The sequence below is a fragment of the Pristis pectinata genome, chromosome 5, assembly GCF_009764475.1.
Source record: "Pristis pectinata isolate sPriPec2 chromosome 5, sPriPec2.1.pri, whole genome shotgun sequence".
Lineage (NCBI taxonomy): Eukaryota > Metazoa > Chordata > Chondrichthyes > Rhinopristiformes > Pristidae > Pristis > Pristis pectinata.
This window is the reverse complement of record NC_067409.1, coordinates 35302448-35320315: the sequence shown is the minus strand read 5'-3', so window position 1 is coordinate 35320315 and position 17868 is coordinate 35302448. Positions and strand designations below refer to the sequence as shown.

General features: G+C 39.9%; 1 protein-coding gene across 1 annotated transcript in view; it reads right to left on the bottom strand.

Annotated features, from left to right (window-relative positions):
- The window catches only part of cubn (cubilin (intrinsic factor-cobalamin receptor)), a 264528-nt gene that overhangs the window by 198063 nt on the left and 48597 nt on the right, over positions 1-17868 (bottom strand). Inside the window, 4 exon segments of the mRNA XM_052016186.1 lie at positions 2403-2589; positions 14200-14330; positions 15491-15713; positions 16967-17132. Of these exon segments, the coding sequence (XP_051872146.1) occupies positions 2403-2589; positions 14200-14330; positions 15491-15713; positions 16967-17132 (707 nt within the window).

Sequence of the window (17868 nt, the reverse complement as noted above, 5' to 3'; positions counted from 1 at the left end):
TCTGCTCCTATTTTCTTGAGCTCCTGTGTCCTTATCAATGCAATGTCTGAGGTGCTTGCTGATAAAGAGCATAAATATTTTAAGTTTTCAACAATAGATTTTCAGATTAAATATCCCAACTGTAATGGAACTAACCATAAGTTGCAATAAAATAACTTTGTAATGTTTGATTTTGAAGATTTGGGATTGTTTTCATGGAGTGTGATAATGATAATTTTGAAGAAACGATAGTGTTTTGTGAGGAAAATGGTGGCTGTCTTGACACTTAGGAACACATAGAAACTGAAATGGAATTGAAGGAAATTGTTGGATACATTTTCTGCTGCCAAAACAACAAAAATTTAAGTGCAATATTCCCAGGAAATGAAGCAGTAACATGTGTGCATTCCAAGGCCAGGGTCATAGAAAATAATCCTTTTGCCAGTAGATATGTCGATCTATAAAAGAATGTAAGAAGGCAAGCCTAAGGCTGCCAGTCATTTTCCCTAAGTTTCACCGTAGTTACAGCCATAGCCAAAGACCATCAAAAGAGGGATTATGTTCTGGATTATGTATAATAATGTTCTGGACTATGGTTGGAAGTCCATTAATGTCAATGTTGAGAGGCAGTAGTTGCTAGCACAGGATACGTTTCCTTCTCTTTAGACCAATATTTTTCTTAGAAAGCTCCCTGTTAATGAAAAGTCTTTCTTTTAAATATTTTTAACATTTAAATATTTAATGGCTTTTTATTCCATATCCCCAGTCTGTCTAATAATGCATTAGCCAAGCCTTGTGTGCTGGTGGAAATCCTGCCAGGAGCAGGATTAAATACGAGACCCTGAACATGGAACATGGAAAAAGAATTGGATCATTGTAAGATGTGGGTGCATGAATGGATGTCCCTCCGAATTCACTGCCAGCGGCAAGTATGTGCCAAAGACAATTCACCTTCTATGAATTAGAAAACTACAATTTTTTCCTGGCACCAGCAAGAACTTTCAATTACGATCATAAAACCATCTTAATGATATAAATGTGTCTTTTTATAAGAAGCTTATTGGGAGCTATACAAATGATATGATTTATTATAAAGGACAATTGTAGCTGTGGAAGGAACTCAAAACGTTATATTGAAATGGATTGCAGTTCCTGTTTTAAAATAAAATGCATGTTGATGTGAAACAGCTGCTTTGTTTTAATCTCAGACTACTTCTTTTCTAGCATTTTATGCTTATCCTGTACTGCTGCTACCATAGCTTTCAATGCTACAAAGCCACTTGGTGAATGGATGGCTGATTGTGTTGAATGGCCTTTCTCTGTACCATAATCATGATTTTAAGTGGAATGGGAGGAGGCTTTGTATAGCATAAACATCATCATAGACTACTTGGGCTGAAAAGCCAGTTTCCATGTATTAAATGTTATGTTATGCTTACATACTCAAAACTTTCATGGTTTCTCCCATTTTAACCTGCAGTTGATATGGACAACTCACCCACATAAGACAAGGGTGTCTGAATTTATGCAAATCAGGGCCCCATTATATAAAAAGGGACACCGTTTTATTTGGAGACACAAGAGACTAGCTGGGGCATGATTGGGTATGCCAATAGAAGCTGGGAGTAGGTTCCATGTTGCAAGGCCTCTTTAATTCTAAACAATGAATTTTCCAATTTCAGATAACCCACTCCTCCTGCTTTCCTTTCTCACTCCCACCAGTCTACCCATGGTCTCTCTCCCTTTGTTTAACAGTTTCCATCCGTTCCCCCTCCCCCCCAGTTACCTAGGTTCACAAGCCTATGACCCTCCCCCATCTGGTTCCATCTGCCCATCACTCACATACCTACATATCTGGGTTTCTTCTCCCTGTTTCATCTTTCCTGCCCTCTCCCTCTTCTCCCATATGGTTCCATCTGCCCATTATTCCTCCTTTATCTGGTTCCATCTATCACCGACCAGCCTCTGTCCCTAACCTGCCTCACCTGGCTCCATCAGCTAAGTTTTTTTTAATAGGTTTCCACCTATCACCTACCAGCCTCTGTCTCAGCACTCCACTCCCCTTCCCCTTTCCCGACCTGCCTCCATCTGCCCATCATCCTCCCCTCATTCGGTTCCACAGTCGAGGTCCATGAATTATTATATTCTGAAACTCAAATCTAGGCCAGTCAGTACATTTTGCACTTGCTCCAACTCTAAAGTTCAGTTTAGAGTTATCTTCTATTTTCAAATTGAAAAGTAGAAATTATAGCTTAAAGGCTTATAATCATCTATTGATCTATTTAATTCACCCCAAATATCATTACACAACAAACTTCCACAAAGAACATTCTGCTGGTTAATATATTGGAATCAAATGCATCTTTTGAGGATTAATAAAATGGAAATTTCCAAATAATTAGTGCCAAGGACTGCTGAATTACCTAATTTCAACATAGGCAGAAGTACAGGATTGATATCCTTCGACTTTAAAGTCAGTAAAGTTGAGCTGAATTTGCTTGTTGTCTTCCACGGTAATTATGTAGATACATTCTTGGTAAATTGAGTAGCCATTCGGATAGTTTGGAGATGTAAATGTGCCAGTAGATTCAAAGAATTCCTCCCTACATACTGTAAGTAAAAGAAAAGACATTCACTGTAATGTAGCATCTTAATGTGGTTTTAGGTGGCTGTATGGAATAGAAATTAGACTTCAGGCACTCCAATTCACTGCATAACATTAAGAAATGGCTGCCTACCCAACATAAGCACTGGCTTTATGGCCTGAGGACACCCTATTGCAGCACTGAAGACTTATGCTCTAGAACTAGCTGTGCCTCTAGCTGACCTATTCCATATTGTTATAACACTTGCATTTACTTGACAAAGTGGAAAATTACCCAGGTCTGTTTGAATCATCACCATATTGATGGAAGGAGTTGTCAACTGTACTATCAAGCTGCTCACAGATGTTGAATTTACATTTTGTCAGGATCAGTCATAAGCAGATTCCTTTACAGACTTTAATCAAACACATACAGAGATGATTTCTGGAGATGAGTTGAGAATAACTGTAGCTAATATCAAAGCAACATTTGGTATTGGTATTGGTTTATTATTGTCACTTGTACCGAGGTACAGTGAAAAGCTTGTCTTACAAACCGATCGTACAGGTTAATTCATTACACAGTGCAGTTACATTGAGTTAGTACAGAGTGCACTGATGTAGTACAGGTAAAAACAATAACAGTAGAGTAAAGTGTCACAGCCACAGAAAAAGTGCAGTGCAATAAGGTGCAAGGTCACAACAAGGTAGATCGTGAGGTCATAGTCCATCTCATTGTATAAGGGAACTGTTCAATAGTCTTATCACAGTGGGGTAGAAGCTGTCCTTAGGTCTGGTGGTACGTGCCTTCAGGCTCCTGTATCTTCTACCTGATGGAAGAGGAGAGAAGAGAGAATGTCCTAGGTGGGTGGGGTCTTTGATTATTCTGGCTGCTTCACCAAGACAACGAGAGGTAAAGACAGAGTCCAGGAGGGGAGGCTGGTGTCTGTAATGCGCTGGGCTGTGTCCACAACTCTCTGCAGTTTCTTGCAGTCCTGGGCAGAGCAGTTGCTGTACCAAGCCGTGATACATCCAGATAGGATGCTTTCTATAGTGCATCTGTCAAAGTTGGTATTGGTATTGGTATTGGTTTATTATTGTCACTTGTACCGAGGTACAGTGAAAAACTTGTCTTACAAACCAATCTTACAGGTCAATTCATTACACAGTGCAGTTACATTATGTTAGTACAGAGTGCATAGATGTAGTACAGGTTAAAAAGAACAATAACAGTATAGAGTAAAGTGTCACAGCTACAGAGAAAGTGCAGTGCAATAAGATGCAAGGTCACAACAAAGTAGATCGTGAGGTCATAGGTCATAGTCCATCTCATTGTATAAGGGAACTGTTCAATAGTCTTATCACAGTGGGGTAGAATCTGTCTTTAAGTCTGGTGGTATGTGCCCTCAGGCTCTTGTATCTTCTACCCGATGGAAGAAGAGAGAAGAGAGAATGACCCGGGTGGGTGGGGTCTTTGATTATGCTGGCTGCTACACCAAGACAACGAGAGGTAAAGACAGAGTCCAAGGAGGGGAGACTGGTGTCCGTAATGTGCTGGGCTGTGTCCACAACCCTCTGCAGCTTCTTGCAGTCTTGGGCAGAGCAGTTGCCATACCAAGCCGTGATGCATCCAGATAGGATGATTTCTATGGTGCATCGGTAAAAGTTGGTGAGAGTCAAAGGGGACAAACCAAATTTCTTTAGCCTCCTGAGGAAGTAGAGGTGCTGGTGAGCTTTCTTGGCCATGGCATCCACGTGGTTTGTCCAGGACAGGTTGTTGGTGATGTTCACTCCCAGGAACTTGAAGCTGTCAACCCTCTCGACCTCAGCACCATTGACGTAGACAGGTGCATGTACACCGCCCCCCTTTCCTGAAGTCAATCACCAGCTCTTTAGTTTTGTTGACATTGAGGGAAAGGTTGTTGTCATGACACCATTCCACTAAGCTCTCTATCTCCTTCCTGTACTCCGACTCATCACTGTTTGAGATACAGCCTACAACTGTGGTATCATCTGCAAACTTGTAGATGGAGTTAGAGCAGAATCTGGCCACACGGTCATGAGTGTATAGGGAGTAGAGTAGAGGGCTGAGGACGCAGCCTTGAGGTGCACCAGTGTTGAGAATAATCGTGCCGGAGGAATTGCTGCCTATCCTCACTGATTGCGGTCTGTTTGTTAGAAAGTCAAGGATCCAGTTACAGAGGGAGATGTTGAGTCCTAGGTCTCGGAGTCTGGTGACAAGCTTGCTTGGTATTATTGTGTTGAAGGCAGAGCTGTAGTCAATAAACAATAGTCTAATGTAAGTGTCTTTACTGTCCAGATGCTCCAGAGCTGAGTGAAGGGCCAGGGAGATGGCATCCGCTGTAGACCTGTTTCGGCGATAGGCGAATTGCAATGGGTCCAGGTTGTCTGGGAGGCTGGAGTTGATGTGTGCCATGACCAACCTCTCAAAGCACTTCATGATGGTGGATGTCAGAGCCACTGGTCGGTAGTCATTGAGGCATGTTACCCTTGCTTTTCTTTGGTACCGGGATGATAGTGGTCTTCTTAAAACAGGAGGGAACCTGAGATTGAAGCAGGGAGAGGTTGAATATGTCTGCAAATACTTCTGCCAGCTGATCAGCACAAGATCTGAGCACGCAGCCCGGGACACCATCTGGGCCAGGTGTTTTCCTCATGTTCATTCTTCGGAACACTGATCTTATGTCCTCCACTGTGATCACAGGTTCAGCTGCGTTGGTGGCTGTCAGAGTGGATGGTGGACAATCCACTTCCTTTTTGTTCAAAACGTGCATAGAATGCGTTAAGTTCATCAGGAAGGGATGCGCTGTTGTTAGCTATACAGCCTGACTTCATCTTGTAGCCTGTTATGGCATGTAAGCCTTGCCATAACTGGCGGCTGGTCTGGGACTCTATTTTGAGTTGGTATTGCCTCTTGGCATCCCTTATCGCTTTACCAAGGTCTTACCTTGCTTTCTTGTACAGATCAGGATTACCAGATTTGTGTGCAGCAGTCCTCTCCTTCAGTAGGGAGTGGATCTCCCGGTTCATCCATGGCTTCCTGCTTGGGAACACCTCTTTGGTACACAGTCCTCCACACACTTGCTGATAAAGTCTGTGATGGTGGTGGCATACTCATCAAGGCTAGCAGCTGAGTCTTTGAATATGGTCCAATCCACTGTCTCAAAGCAGTCACGTAGAAGCTCATCTGCTTCCTCAGACCAGCACTGCACGACTCTCTGTACCGGATCTTCCTGTTTCAGTTTCTGTTTGTATGCAGGGAGAAGGAGCACAGTCTGGTGGTCTCCATTTAACAAAGCACCATTTAACAACACGTGGCATCAAAGAAGCCCATTAAAAATTAAGTCAATGGAAAATTCTCCCCCTGGCTGAAAATACAGCTGTCACAAAGGAAGATCACTGTGGTAGTTTGATGACATAGCTCAAAGGACTATAATCAGCAGTTATTGCTGTCCTGGAAATCATAGCAGGAGTTCTCAGAACAATCTTCCAAGCCCAGCTACCTTTAGCTGCTTCATCAATAATCTTCCCTTTGTTATAAGGTCAAGAGTGGAAATGTTTGCTGACAGTGGTGGCTTCTGGTGCTATAAACAACTACTTGATAATAAAGAATGTTGCTTTAGGCAACATTCCAGCTGGAGCTAGTAAGTGGCAATTAACTTTCACATTACAAAAGTATTAAACAATGACTGAATGCATTGAAAGGGAGTCAGACCAACTCCAATTAACATTAAATGGCACTACAAGCATTTGGACCAAGTGCTAGTAAATGGAACTAGTATAGATAGGTACTTGATGGTTGGCATGAACATGTTGGGTCGAGGGGTTTGTTTCTGTGTTGTATGACCCTATGACAAATACTAAGTCTCACATCATCAATTTTTGTGTGTGTCCATTAGTCAAAAACAAAGTCAGACTAGTCACACAAATACAAAACCTGGATATCCTGCTGCAAGTGATTCACTTCTTGAATATCCAAAGCCTTTTCACCATTTACATCTCTCAAGAGTGTGGGGATGTCCTCCATTTGTAGCTCGAAAGAAACTTAAAACCATATCATCAAAAGAAACAGGAACAGGAGTAAGCACTTCGGCCCCTCGAAACTGCTCCTCCTTTTTATGTAATTAAAGATGCCCTTATTGTCAGTTTTCATATTTCTCACTAATTTGCTCTCATAGTTTAATTTCTCCTTCATGATTACTTAATTTGCTCTCATAGTTTATTTGCCCCTTTTAATTCTTTTTTTTTGGAAACCCTTTCTGGATTTTGAACTTGTCCCAATCTTTGGACATACTAGTAACATTTGCCACCTTAAGAAGTTGAATGCTACCCAAGACAAAGCAGCCACTTGGCTGGCATCCTAACCACATTTTAAATAATCACTCTCCACACTATCATGCTGCAGTGTACACTCATTTTCAAGATACATTGCAACAACCCACTATGACTTCTCCAACAGCACCCACTAAAACCCATGACCTCCACCATCTAAAGGAAGGATACAAGAGGTTTGTAGGAATGCTACCACACCCAGGTTCCCTTCCAAGGCACATACCATCCCTATAAAAAATATAACACTGAATCCTCTGAAGTTGTGAATAGTTCAATCAGATATTATACTCCTATAATGTTCTCTAAAGTGTACATATATTGAATAAATTCACAAATTCATAGGCTGTGTGACATTATTGTAGTCTGTAGTGAAGTACACACATCAAAGTTTCATGCATGTTGCTAGCAGTTTTTAGGAGGCTTTCAATTCAGCATTGATTTTCTGATACATCTCAATTTTCTCTTGTTATGGCTGTTCTTGTTTTTGTCTTGAGTAGAGGAAGGTGAAGATAGTTGTCTCTGAATAACTATTTCTTGGGCTGTAGTTGCTACCAGTACTTCCTACAGCTTACTTTTGCTCTGAGTTTCACCATCTACAGACAACTTTAATTTGTTAGCTAAATCACCCAGAGAGCCAATCTATGAGATGTGCTTGGGAAAGAAGGAATATCTTAAGGTGAAGCTCTCAGGAGGGCTTTTCATCTCTGAGGAACTCTCAGCTCTGGTCTCTTGAGGAGATAATTGTTATGGTACAGGAGAAGAAAGTACATCATCCAGAGAAACAAATATGGTAAAGGACGTAAGAAAAAGAGGAAAGTGCCAAAGATTAGGATGGTAATGAGAGACTTCACAGCAACACAAGAGAAGTTCATCCATACTGTTTTGTTGCTTGTGAGTCAGCTGGGTGTGACAACCATCCCATTGTCTCTTGATCTTTCTGACTGAGGATCATCATGCTGACTAATTCTCCAGCTGACACTCGATTCCCTGGCACGATATACTTTATTGTCCTGTACAGGGAGAAGTAGGGTGGGTTCAAGAAGGAATCGAGATTGGTGCATTTTCTGCAATTGACAGTAGTTAGAAGACAATGGAGTAGTGGAGGAAGAAAGCAGCAAGGCAGTGTGTAATGAGAATGGCATTGGGTGGCTTTGTGATAATAATTCCCCCTGAGTGCTGGAAGAGTGGAAAAGTGACTTTAATGAAGTTCAAGATCAGAGCCTAGAGAAGGAGGAACTGTACTTACCACTGATGATATTTTGTGCTTATTAGACTATGTTCTGCAGTGGGGTGATACTCCTACAGCTCACTTTATCTAACTAGCTGATACGGCATCAACTTCTTATTTGGTGGGGAAAACATTTCCCACAGAGATCACTGCTAACTAAACCTCCAGGACAGTGCCAAAAAAAAAATCTTTTGCAGGGGTCTATAATGTGCAGAATAGAATCCAAAATGAAATTAGTGTTTGAATTCAGTAAATACAAACTTCATGCAAGAGGTGTTTTCACCCTCAAAACACTACCTCAGGACTGCTGCCAGAAATTGAGCAACAAAGGTTCAGCGGGTGGGAACTTTTCAATCCTGTACTAAGGACTCCACAATCCTATAGCAGTTAAGCTGACAAGAAGAACCCTAAATGGTTCTAATTTCACGCCTAGCTCTCCTGCCAGGAATACAAAATTTGGAATACGTACAAGGCCTGAGACAGTCTACATGGTTACATCAATGCCAACTAATGAGATATTCAGGATTCTTTTTAACCTTCTGAATCAGCCCACTAATGATAATAAGGTCTGGAGTTAAATTCTGCCAGGTCTCTCTTCGCCATCAACCCCACCACTTAACAAGAATTGATTCCACTCTACATTAAAATTATTCTCATTAGTTCACAAGCTATCCGTCATTTAAGGAAGGATTTAAATGAGTTGGAAGTAGTTCAAAGAAGGTTTACTAGACTGGTACCCAGAATGAGTGGGTTATCTTATGAGGAATGGTTAGGCAAGCTAGGCTTCTAATGGCTGGAGTTTAGAAGAGTGACAGGGTGCATGATTGAAATGTATGAGATTATGAGGTGTTTTGAAGGGTGCCTGCAGAGAGAATGTTTCCTCCTACTGGAGAATCTAAAATTATAAGTCATTGTTTAAAACAAAGGGTTGTTCATTTAAGGCAGGACTGGGGTGGTTTTTTTTTCTCTCAGAAGGTTTGTGAGCCTTTGAATCGTTCAAGACAGAGTTGGATTGATTCCAGGAAAGCAGGGGGGTGAAGGTTACCAAGGTAGATGGGAATGTGAAATTAAGGTTACAATCAGTCATAATCTTATTAAATGGTGAAGGTGACTTGGGGAGGTGAATGGGTTATCTTGCTCCTAATTTGTTTGTTTGAGAAAAGCCATCTATCACCCCTTGACATTCAATCACATTACCATTACTGAATCCACCACTACAAATATCCTGTGGGTTGCCATTGACCAGAAACTGAACTGGAGTAGCCATATACACAATGTGGCTACAACAGCAGGTCAGGGATAGGAATCTCGTGGCCAGTAACTCATCTCCTAACTCCCCAGAGCCTGTACACAAAATTCAAATCAGGAGTGTGATGGAACACTCTCCACTTGCTGGATGAGTGCTGCTTCAACAACCCCAAGAAGCTCGACAACATACAGGACATAGCAAGCCCACTTGATAGGCACTCCATTCACAAACTGTTCCACTCGCTCCACCACCGATGAACTGTGGCAGCTGTTTGTGCTATCTATAAGATGCACTGCAGCATCTCACCAAGAATCCTTGGACAGCACTTTCCAAACCCATGACCTCAACCAACAAGGGCAGCAAAAGCATGGGAACACCACCACGTGGAACTTGCCTTCAAAGCCACACACCATCCTGACTTTAGAAATATATCATCGTTCCCTCCCCATTGCTGGGTCAAGATCCTGGAATCTCTCCCTAGCAGCATTGTGGATACACCCACACCTCAAGGACTGCAGTGGTTCAAGAAGGCAGCTCACCACCATCTTCTCAAGGGGATGGGCAACTGAATACTGGCTTGGCAGGTGAAGCCCACATCCCTTGAATGAATTAAAAAAATATTGACTTGGAGGCTAAAGAGTGGGAACTCTTATATTTGGGATGCACACCTTGTCCTTCCTTCTCCTTGGCACTAAGAACCGTGCCATCAGAACAGGTGGAAGTTCTCCACTTTATTAAGATTGGCAGGAATCTTCTATCTATATTTGAAACCTGGATATTTTAAGCCAAACCTAAACTTTGGCTTACTGCAGACTCTCTGCAAATTAGGGAAAACAATATTGAAAAGGCTTATGATGTTCAAGGCCTTTCAGTATGGATCAATTTTATTTCAATTTGTATTTTTCTTCAATTTACATTTAACTTCATATTTATCTTATAATTTTTGAAATATGCCTTTTAAAAAACTGCTTTAAGACCATTCAGATTTCTTTAACTGATTTTATTAAAGCAAAGACTTCTACAATGGAGCAAGTTTATTTTCAGGTCAGTTTTATATATTTTTCATTGGGAACATGTTAATTGTTGTACACTAAAACTGATCACTTGATAGTGGACATCTGTACAGATATTGATTGCTTATATCATGTACTTGTAAACTTATTTAGAAATAATAAAGAAACCTTTCTTTATGCATTTATTTCTGCATGCAATGGAAAAATCAAATCAATCCAGATGGTGGCCACAAATTGTGCGATGTTATCCTCTGGGCCTTCATTACACAATGGAACATCAGCCAACGGAGCACAAAGCATGCTTGTGCAGCTCTGGAAACCATAAAATTCTGTAATCTGTTTTAGGATGCCAGAACCTTCCCTGTAGTTTTAGTGTAAGACCAGGACAAAAGCTGCAGCTTTATGAGGTCATTTCAAAATGCCTCAAGCTTGGAAGTTTGTCCACTTAACCCAAAATGTTAAAATTTGCACTCAGATTTTTTACTAGCCTCTGTTCTACTCTAGCGCATTAAAGCAACATGTCTATTTACCCCTGATTTCATCTTTGCCACACTCTCAAATGTTATGCTCTCCCACATTAATGAAATAGTTTGTGTCCATGTTATCACTTTATTTTAGGCTTACTAAATGCTTACTAACAAAAAATGACATTGATGGGATGTGATAACCATTTCTTTTATTTTGAAACAGATAATTTATTTAAATACAGCCAGAACTACTGGTTTTCCTGGAGCACTGCCACAAGCTGTTCAGTTAATCTGAGCAGGAGGCAAGAGTTCTCCTGGTACCATACTCTTAGTGCTCTCAGCTTCTTTCTGTTTATTACATTGCCTACAGCTGGTTTGGAATAAACCAGAGCAGAATGACTTTGATTTCATGTGTTTAATGCAAAATCAAAAAGATGGCATGTGCACATTAGTTATGCCAACAAAATATTTGCTTCAATGCAAACCACCAGAAAACTACAATCAATGCTTTCTTTCTACAGAAAACACCAGAAACTATTAGAGTCATTTTTCTTATATCTTCCAGTTAAGTCATGACATATTTTCAGGGAGTTCTCCACTTCAATTGTAAGGGACTATTGAAATATTCCAAAAAAATATTTTAATATTTCCTTTTGATTCATATCCTGGCTGGCCTCTAATTAAAACCAAATCCTTTAGGAATACTGGAGAGATTACTGTGGTTATTAAAAAAAAAAACTGGCTCTATCACTGTGTTTAGAAAATATAAGGAATATACTTAATATCAGTAAGTTTACTTTAGTATTACAGAATATTCAACTTTGCCTCTGTTGATTAAATTATTAATAATGCTCAGTGGTCTATCGGAAAAAGACTGAAAAGGGCTTGGCCAGTATATTGGGCCACTCTCAAAAGATCATTCGGTTGGAAAAAAAAATTTGTAAAAAACTTTACAAATAAGGATAAGGCTATCAAAAGCAAAATCAGTCTAACTTGTGCCCCACCCTTCCATTCTAGTTCTGATGATTAATGCATGAAAAGCATAGTTTGTTCAAATCCTAATAATAGCTTGGAAAACAATTTTGTCAGTTTCCTCCAAGGGAATTGTATAAAATGCATTTCATAGCACACACCATATATGGCTGCAACATCAGTGAAAAGAATGGAATGTCAGCGAACTGGCAATTCTATGTTCCCTCAAAATGCACTAAGATATTTTTTCTATAGTGCTCCTTTTCTGCCATTCTTCTTTTCCCAAATCCACCAACCAGTGTGGAGTAGAGTTTCAGGGCCTGATCAACATCCTTCTTATTGGTTATGAACTTAAATTATTGATTATTAAATGCTATTTGACTATATGTTGATCTTGTTCTCACCTAATTTTTAATGATACTCAACAAGGGTCCCTGTAGGGAACAGTGGCCTACCCAACAATTGTCATTGAGCAGTGAAGCAACTTCTCCATTTTGATGAGTATTGCAAGGTTAACTAATTGTGTTATTGAATATACCTACTATCACTCCCATTATTGAATGGAATGCAGATTTCTGGGTTTTAGTGTACTATTGGAAAAAAGGTAACTGATTTTCTGGCATTTTATTGTCTAAGTAGACAGCCCATAACCCTAATGACTAACACACAAGAGACGGTGGCTCCAAAGATCTCCCATTTAGAGGAGTCAGTCAAGAAACATGCCATTTGTAGATTCATAACAAACATTTCTTTTCATCCAGTGGCAGCCTACAACAATTGTCAACTAATCATAGCATGAAAGCCTCATGTCACCTTTTCCACCAGAAGTTACAAACTCTTCTCTTTAAAGAACATTAGCTTCTCTTTCTCAAGAAATATGGGTTAGTGAAGTATGTAGCTCTGAAGTAAAAGGTTAGCCGTGATCTTATTTTTATGCAATGATGGGGGTTGAATGGCCTATTCCTGCTTCTATTACTTATGTTCTAGCATTCATAACCATGATTAATGACAGTGGCTTTTCATTCCAGAATGTATTTAATTAATGGAATGTAAATCCTCTACTGAGGACCTGAACTCAATTAATAATCATCAATCCAGGTTTTCTATATTGAACATTCCTTAAATTTAACCAAAATGCAATTATTGAATGTGCAAGACTATAACAAGACAAACCAAAAGTTGAGCTGCTATTCAGGTTTACAAGTTTAATCCCTTCTGTAATTTGATCTCTCCTGCATCCATTTATCACAGACAATTGCTCTTTCCTCTTCCCCCTCTCTTTCTGTATCTTAAACTTGCATGGGGTAAACTGTACAGTCAGCAATGAACCAAAGTGCATCTAAATACTTCTTAACACTTTAAAACATTTGTACACACTCTTGAAGTATCTACATCAAACAAATTATTAGATTTTTACGAAAACCATACTAAGACTCAGTATTTTAAACTAATAATCTGAAAAGACTATAAAATTAACCAAGCTCTTACTGAGGTTTGTCAAAGTCTTTCTGTAACTATGGGAAAATATCCTTTGCACCTTCGTGGAACTGACATAGAATTCTCCAGCAAGGTTGCTAATGTAAGTAGGGTAAATTAGTTGAAATTCCCTCTCCCAATTTAAATTAAGTATTGAAAAGTAGCCATCTGTCCAGCAGTAAAATGACTGACAGCTAATCAACATAGATAGGACAAGGGAAAAGGTGCTGCAATGTGAGCTTAGGGAGCTAGGAGACAAAGGGGAACAACACCTCATATTCTGCCCTTAGTAGTCTCCAACCTGACAGCCTCAACATTGATTTCTCTAACTTCCAGTAACCCCTCCCCTTTTTATCTCCATTTTTTTTCTTTTCCCTTTGTTTTCCCCTCATGCCTGTGCCCTCCTCACCTCTTCCCTTTCCCCCTCCCCCACCCTCATGACCTGCCCCATCTATTTCCCCACCTCCTTCCCTTATTCCATGGTCTACTGTCCTCTCCTACCAGATTCTTCCTTCTTCAGCCCTTTGCCTCTTCTACCTATCACCTCTCAGCTTCTTACATCACTCCCTTTCATCCCTCCTCCCCCACCCACCTATCTTCCTCCTCTCACCTGGACCTCACCTATCACCTGCCAGCCTGTGCTCCTCCCCCTCCCCTGACCTTCTTATTCCGGCTTCTGCCCTCTTCCTTTCCAGTCCTGATGAAGGGTCTGAGCCCCGAAGCGTCGACTGTTTATTTCCCTCCATAGACGCTGCCTGACCTGCTGAGTTCCTTCAGCTTTTTGTGTGTGTTGTTCAGATTCCAGCATCTGCAGAATCTCTTGTGTCTCCATTCTACATTATATAGTAGAGAACAGCACTGTGTTACAAACGACGTACCTGCTGAAGCATCAAGGGAATCATACGTTGCTAGGAATCCCTCAGTTGATGTGTTTGAATCAGACACAAAAAGAAGTCTCATCAAATTGCCACTGCTGGTTATAGAAGGAGGGACAGACCTACCACAATACCTGTAATACGTGAAATAAATGTTTACCATGAAAACTAATACTCGCGGACATTCACAGCACAGAGGAGGCCATTCTAAAACAGTACGAAGAGTATGTTACTTTAGTACACTATGAACAGTTTAGGGAAGCGTATTTGAACAAAACTGTGTTACGTCACAAATAGTAGAAATCAAGTTTTTATGTTTGGCAAAGCTGCTTTGGGAAATCATTCCAGGCAATTCATGCCATTATCAAAAGAAAGCAAGTCTGGACTCCAGACTTGGAATCCAGTTATAAGCTCAAAGATCTTGTCCAATGTCAACAAGATGGCAATGAATTAATTATAAACTGTTGGCCTGACTATCATACTTTCCCAGAAATAATTCTTATTGCTACCAGTGACAGTGGAAAAACAAGTGAAAAGAAGTGTCTATTTAGTTGGCTTGTATACATAATTTGCTGAAGATCTCCCCCCACCCACGCCCCGTGACTTCATTACTTTGTAATTATGAATGCTGTTTTATGTGTCCATCTGTATGTATGTGTGTGTGGTGTGTGTGTGTGTGTGTGTGTGTGTGTGTGTGTGTGTGTGTGTGTGTGTGTGTGTGTGTGTGTGTGTGTGTGTGTGTGTATGTGTGTGTGTGTGTTGGGGGGGGGTGGTTGGTGGTCACAGGGGTTAAGGTATTACTACCTCATCCAGAATAAAATTCCATCTCATGAATCTAGCAAGGCATAATATTTTCTGCCTTCTTTCATGTTCTACTTCCACTAAACTGTGATGCTGACACCCCCTGTACCATGAAAGAGAGCTGTGACTCTGTTCAAAGCCTGCTCAGGTTCTTGAGAACTCCCTATACAATCTGACCATTAGCATGCTGGAATCCTACAGTTCTTCTGAATAAAAATGCTAAATCAATGGCTTAAAACTTAGATGATTCATAAAATTAACAGTGCAGGAATATCCTTTTTCACTTGGAATCTGTCACAAATATTAATTAATGACAGCATGGCTGTTGATTCAAAACTGATAAGTAAGGGGATTTCAATGTACTCTTATGAAATTCATTAAACATACAAGCCTGTTAAATTTCTTTTAAGAAGCTGAACAATGCTGGATCCCTTGGGAACTTGAGTCATTAAAGTATTACCAAATGCAAAATGCAAACATCATGATTTCTTACCTTCCTATTGGTCTGCTGAGGTTAATATTATTATCATACACTTCAACATAATCCTTGCTGCAGTTCATGTTAAATTCAATACTAAAGGAGATGAATGCCAAACGGATAACATGTCCAGCCCGAACTGAAATATACCAGATACATTTGCCACCATGCGGATAACCTGCAGGATATCCAGGACTGGCAATGGTACCTATTGATTGTGTCAGAACATCACCACATCCTGCAAAGAAAATCAGTTTCTCACCAACTGTTTGATACAAAAGGAACCCTGAAAGATAAATCCATACGGTATACCTTCTTATTGCTGTCAATTCTGATCAATCTATCACATATTTATACACAAAATAGACACATTCCAATGATTTCAAAATGCAATTCATCAGACCACTCAGATTAGAGAAAATTCTTTGCAGATTTCAAGCTACTCGCATATTTTCTGTTAGGAGTTGACTATAATTATGTTTATAGTCTTCTTCAATACGTGTATATAAATAGGTCCTAAGGAGCCTTGTGGATTATAAATCCAACAGTACTGTTCCTCTAATCACTCAAGATGAATGCAAAGGTGCACTTATCAGCCCAAGAGATAGTGCAAGAGGCAAAATCTATTAAATGTTAATGTTTCTTCAAATAAACTAGTTTAATAATAATTTAACTTTAAAGATCCACCTGCAGCAGGGGTAAAATCCAAGGACGAGTTACAACTCTTTTTTTAGAGACAGTAAGCTCTGAGGTCAATGTTAATTAAAATTAGAGCAAAGAAGATTTACAAGAGTGTTGCCAGGACTCAAGGGCCTGAGTCATAGGGAGAGGTTAGGCAGGCTAGGACTTTATCCATTGGAGTGTTGGAGACTGAGGGGTGACCTTATGTATAAAATGATGAGGGGGAAAGGTTGAGAGGGATATGGGCCAAATGCAGGAAAATGGGACTAGCTTAGATGGGCATCTTGGTTGGCATGGACAAGTTGGGCTGAAGGGCCTGTTTCCATGCTGTATTACTCTATGGCTTTATTACATGGTTGATTCAGAAGGCAATGTAGCTTTCTTATACTTCACTTTTAAAAAACAAAATTCTGTCCCTATGTACTTTACCAGCTATCCAGTATTTATCATACATAATTAGTTGCTCTTCAGACATAAAGAGTCAAATATGGAAAGTGAGACTGGAAGCTCAGTATGGGCCAGGGCAGCAAAGCATCCACCAGCTTTCAAGGCCATTTTTCTGTCACTAACTCAGAAATTGCCAGATTTTTAAATTCTCAAACTGTGATAGTGCAATCTAAATTCATTAACCTCTGGATTAGTTCTCCACTGACATAATTAGTAAGATACCATATATCTGTGGCTATCACATGGGTTTCTCCATACAGGCTAAGTCTCAACAAGGCCACTGGTACCAGTCTTGCAATTCTGGAGGTATAATGCTTGTGAAGAAAATTTGAAAAAGAACATGGCAAATGTATTTAAGAACACCTTTCTTTGCTGATTCATACTCAGCTCGAAATCCATTGTTAGTCTTTTTAGAATCCATCTTAAACATGATGTACATAGATGTCTGGATTGATTGTACCATCGGTGGAAGTACATCACCACAATATTTTCCAATGAGTGGAGAATCTTCAAAAGCACCATCTCTGATCTGAAAATAAACAGATTCCTCTCACTTGAGATAAGGCTTTATCAATATAAAAAGTTAAACAATTTTGCATGGATTCAGGGAACATTAGAACTTAAGAAAAGAAGCAGGTGGAGGTAATTCTGTACTTCATCCATGCTTCACCATTTGATAAGTCATAGTTTATCTTTTACCTCAGCACAACTTTTCTACCTTTTTGTTTTGAGAGTGCCAAAGATTAATTACCCTCTTGATGAAGAAATTTCTTCTCATCTGTGTCTTGATTTATTTGGAGACTATAACCTATGGGTCTAGACACCCCAGCAAAAAAAGTATCAACTCCACATCCAACCTGTCAAACCCCTTAAAACTTTGTATGTTTCAATTAGATCAACTTTCATTCTTTTAAATTCAAGAGAACACAGGTCTGGTCTGTTTAATCTCCCTCTACAGACAATCTACCATCTCAGGACTCAACCTGGTGAACATGCACTGCACTCCCTCTATCTCATGTACATTCATCCTGGGGTGGGGAAACTACATATGTACACAATACTCTAGGTACAACATCAACAAGACCCTTTGTAACTCACCAAGTCATTTCCACACTTACACTCAAATCTTCTTGTAATGAAAGCAAACAAATTGATTGCCTTTCTAATTGCTTGCTGCAACTGCATATCAGCTTACAGCAATGTATTAAAAAATTATGTAGGAACCCTCTCAACACTAATACCTTTCAAGTTCTCACCATCTAAAC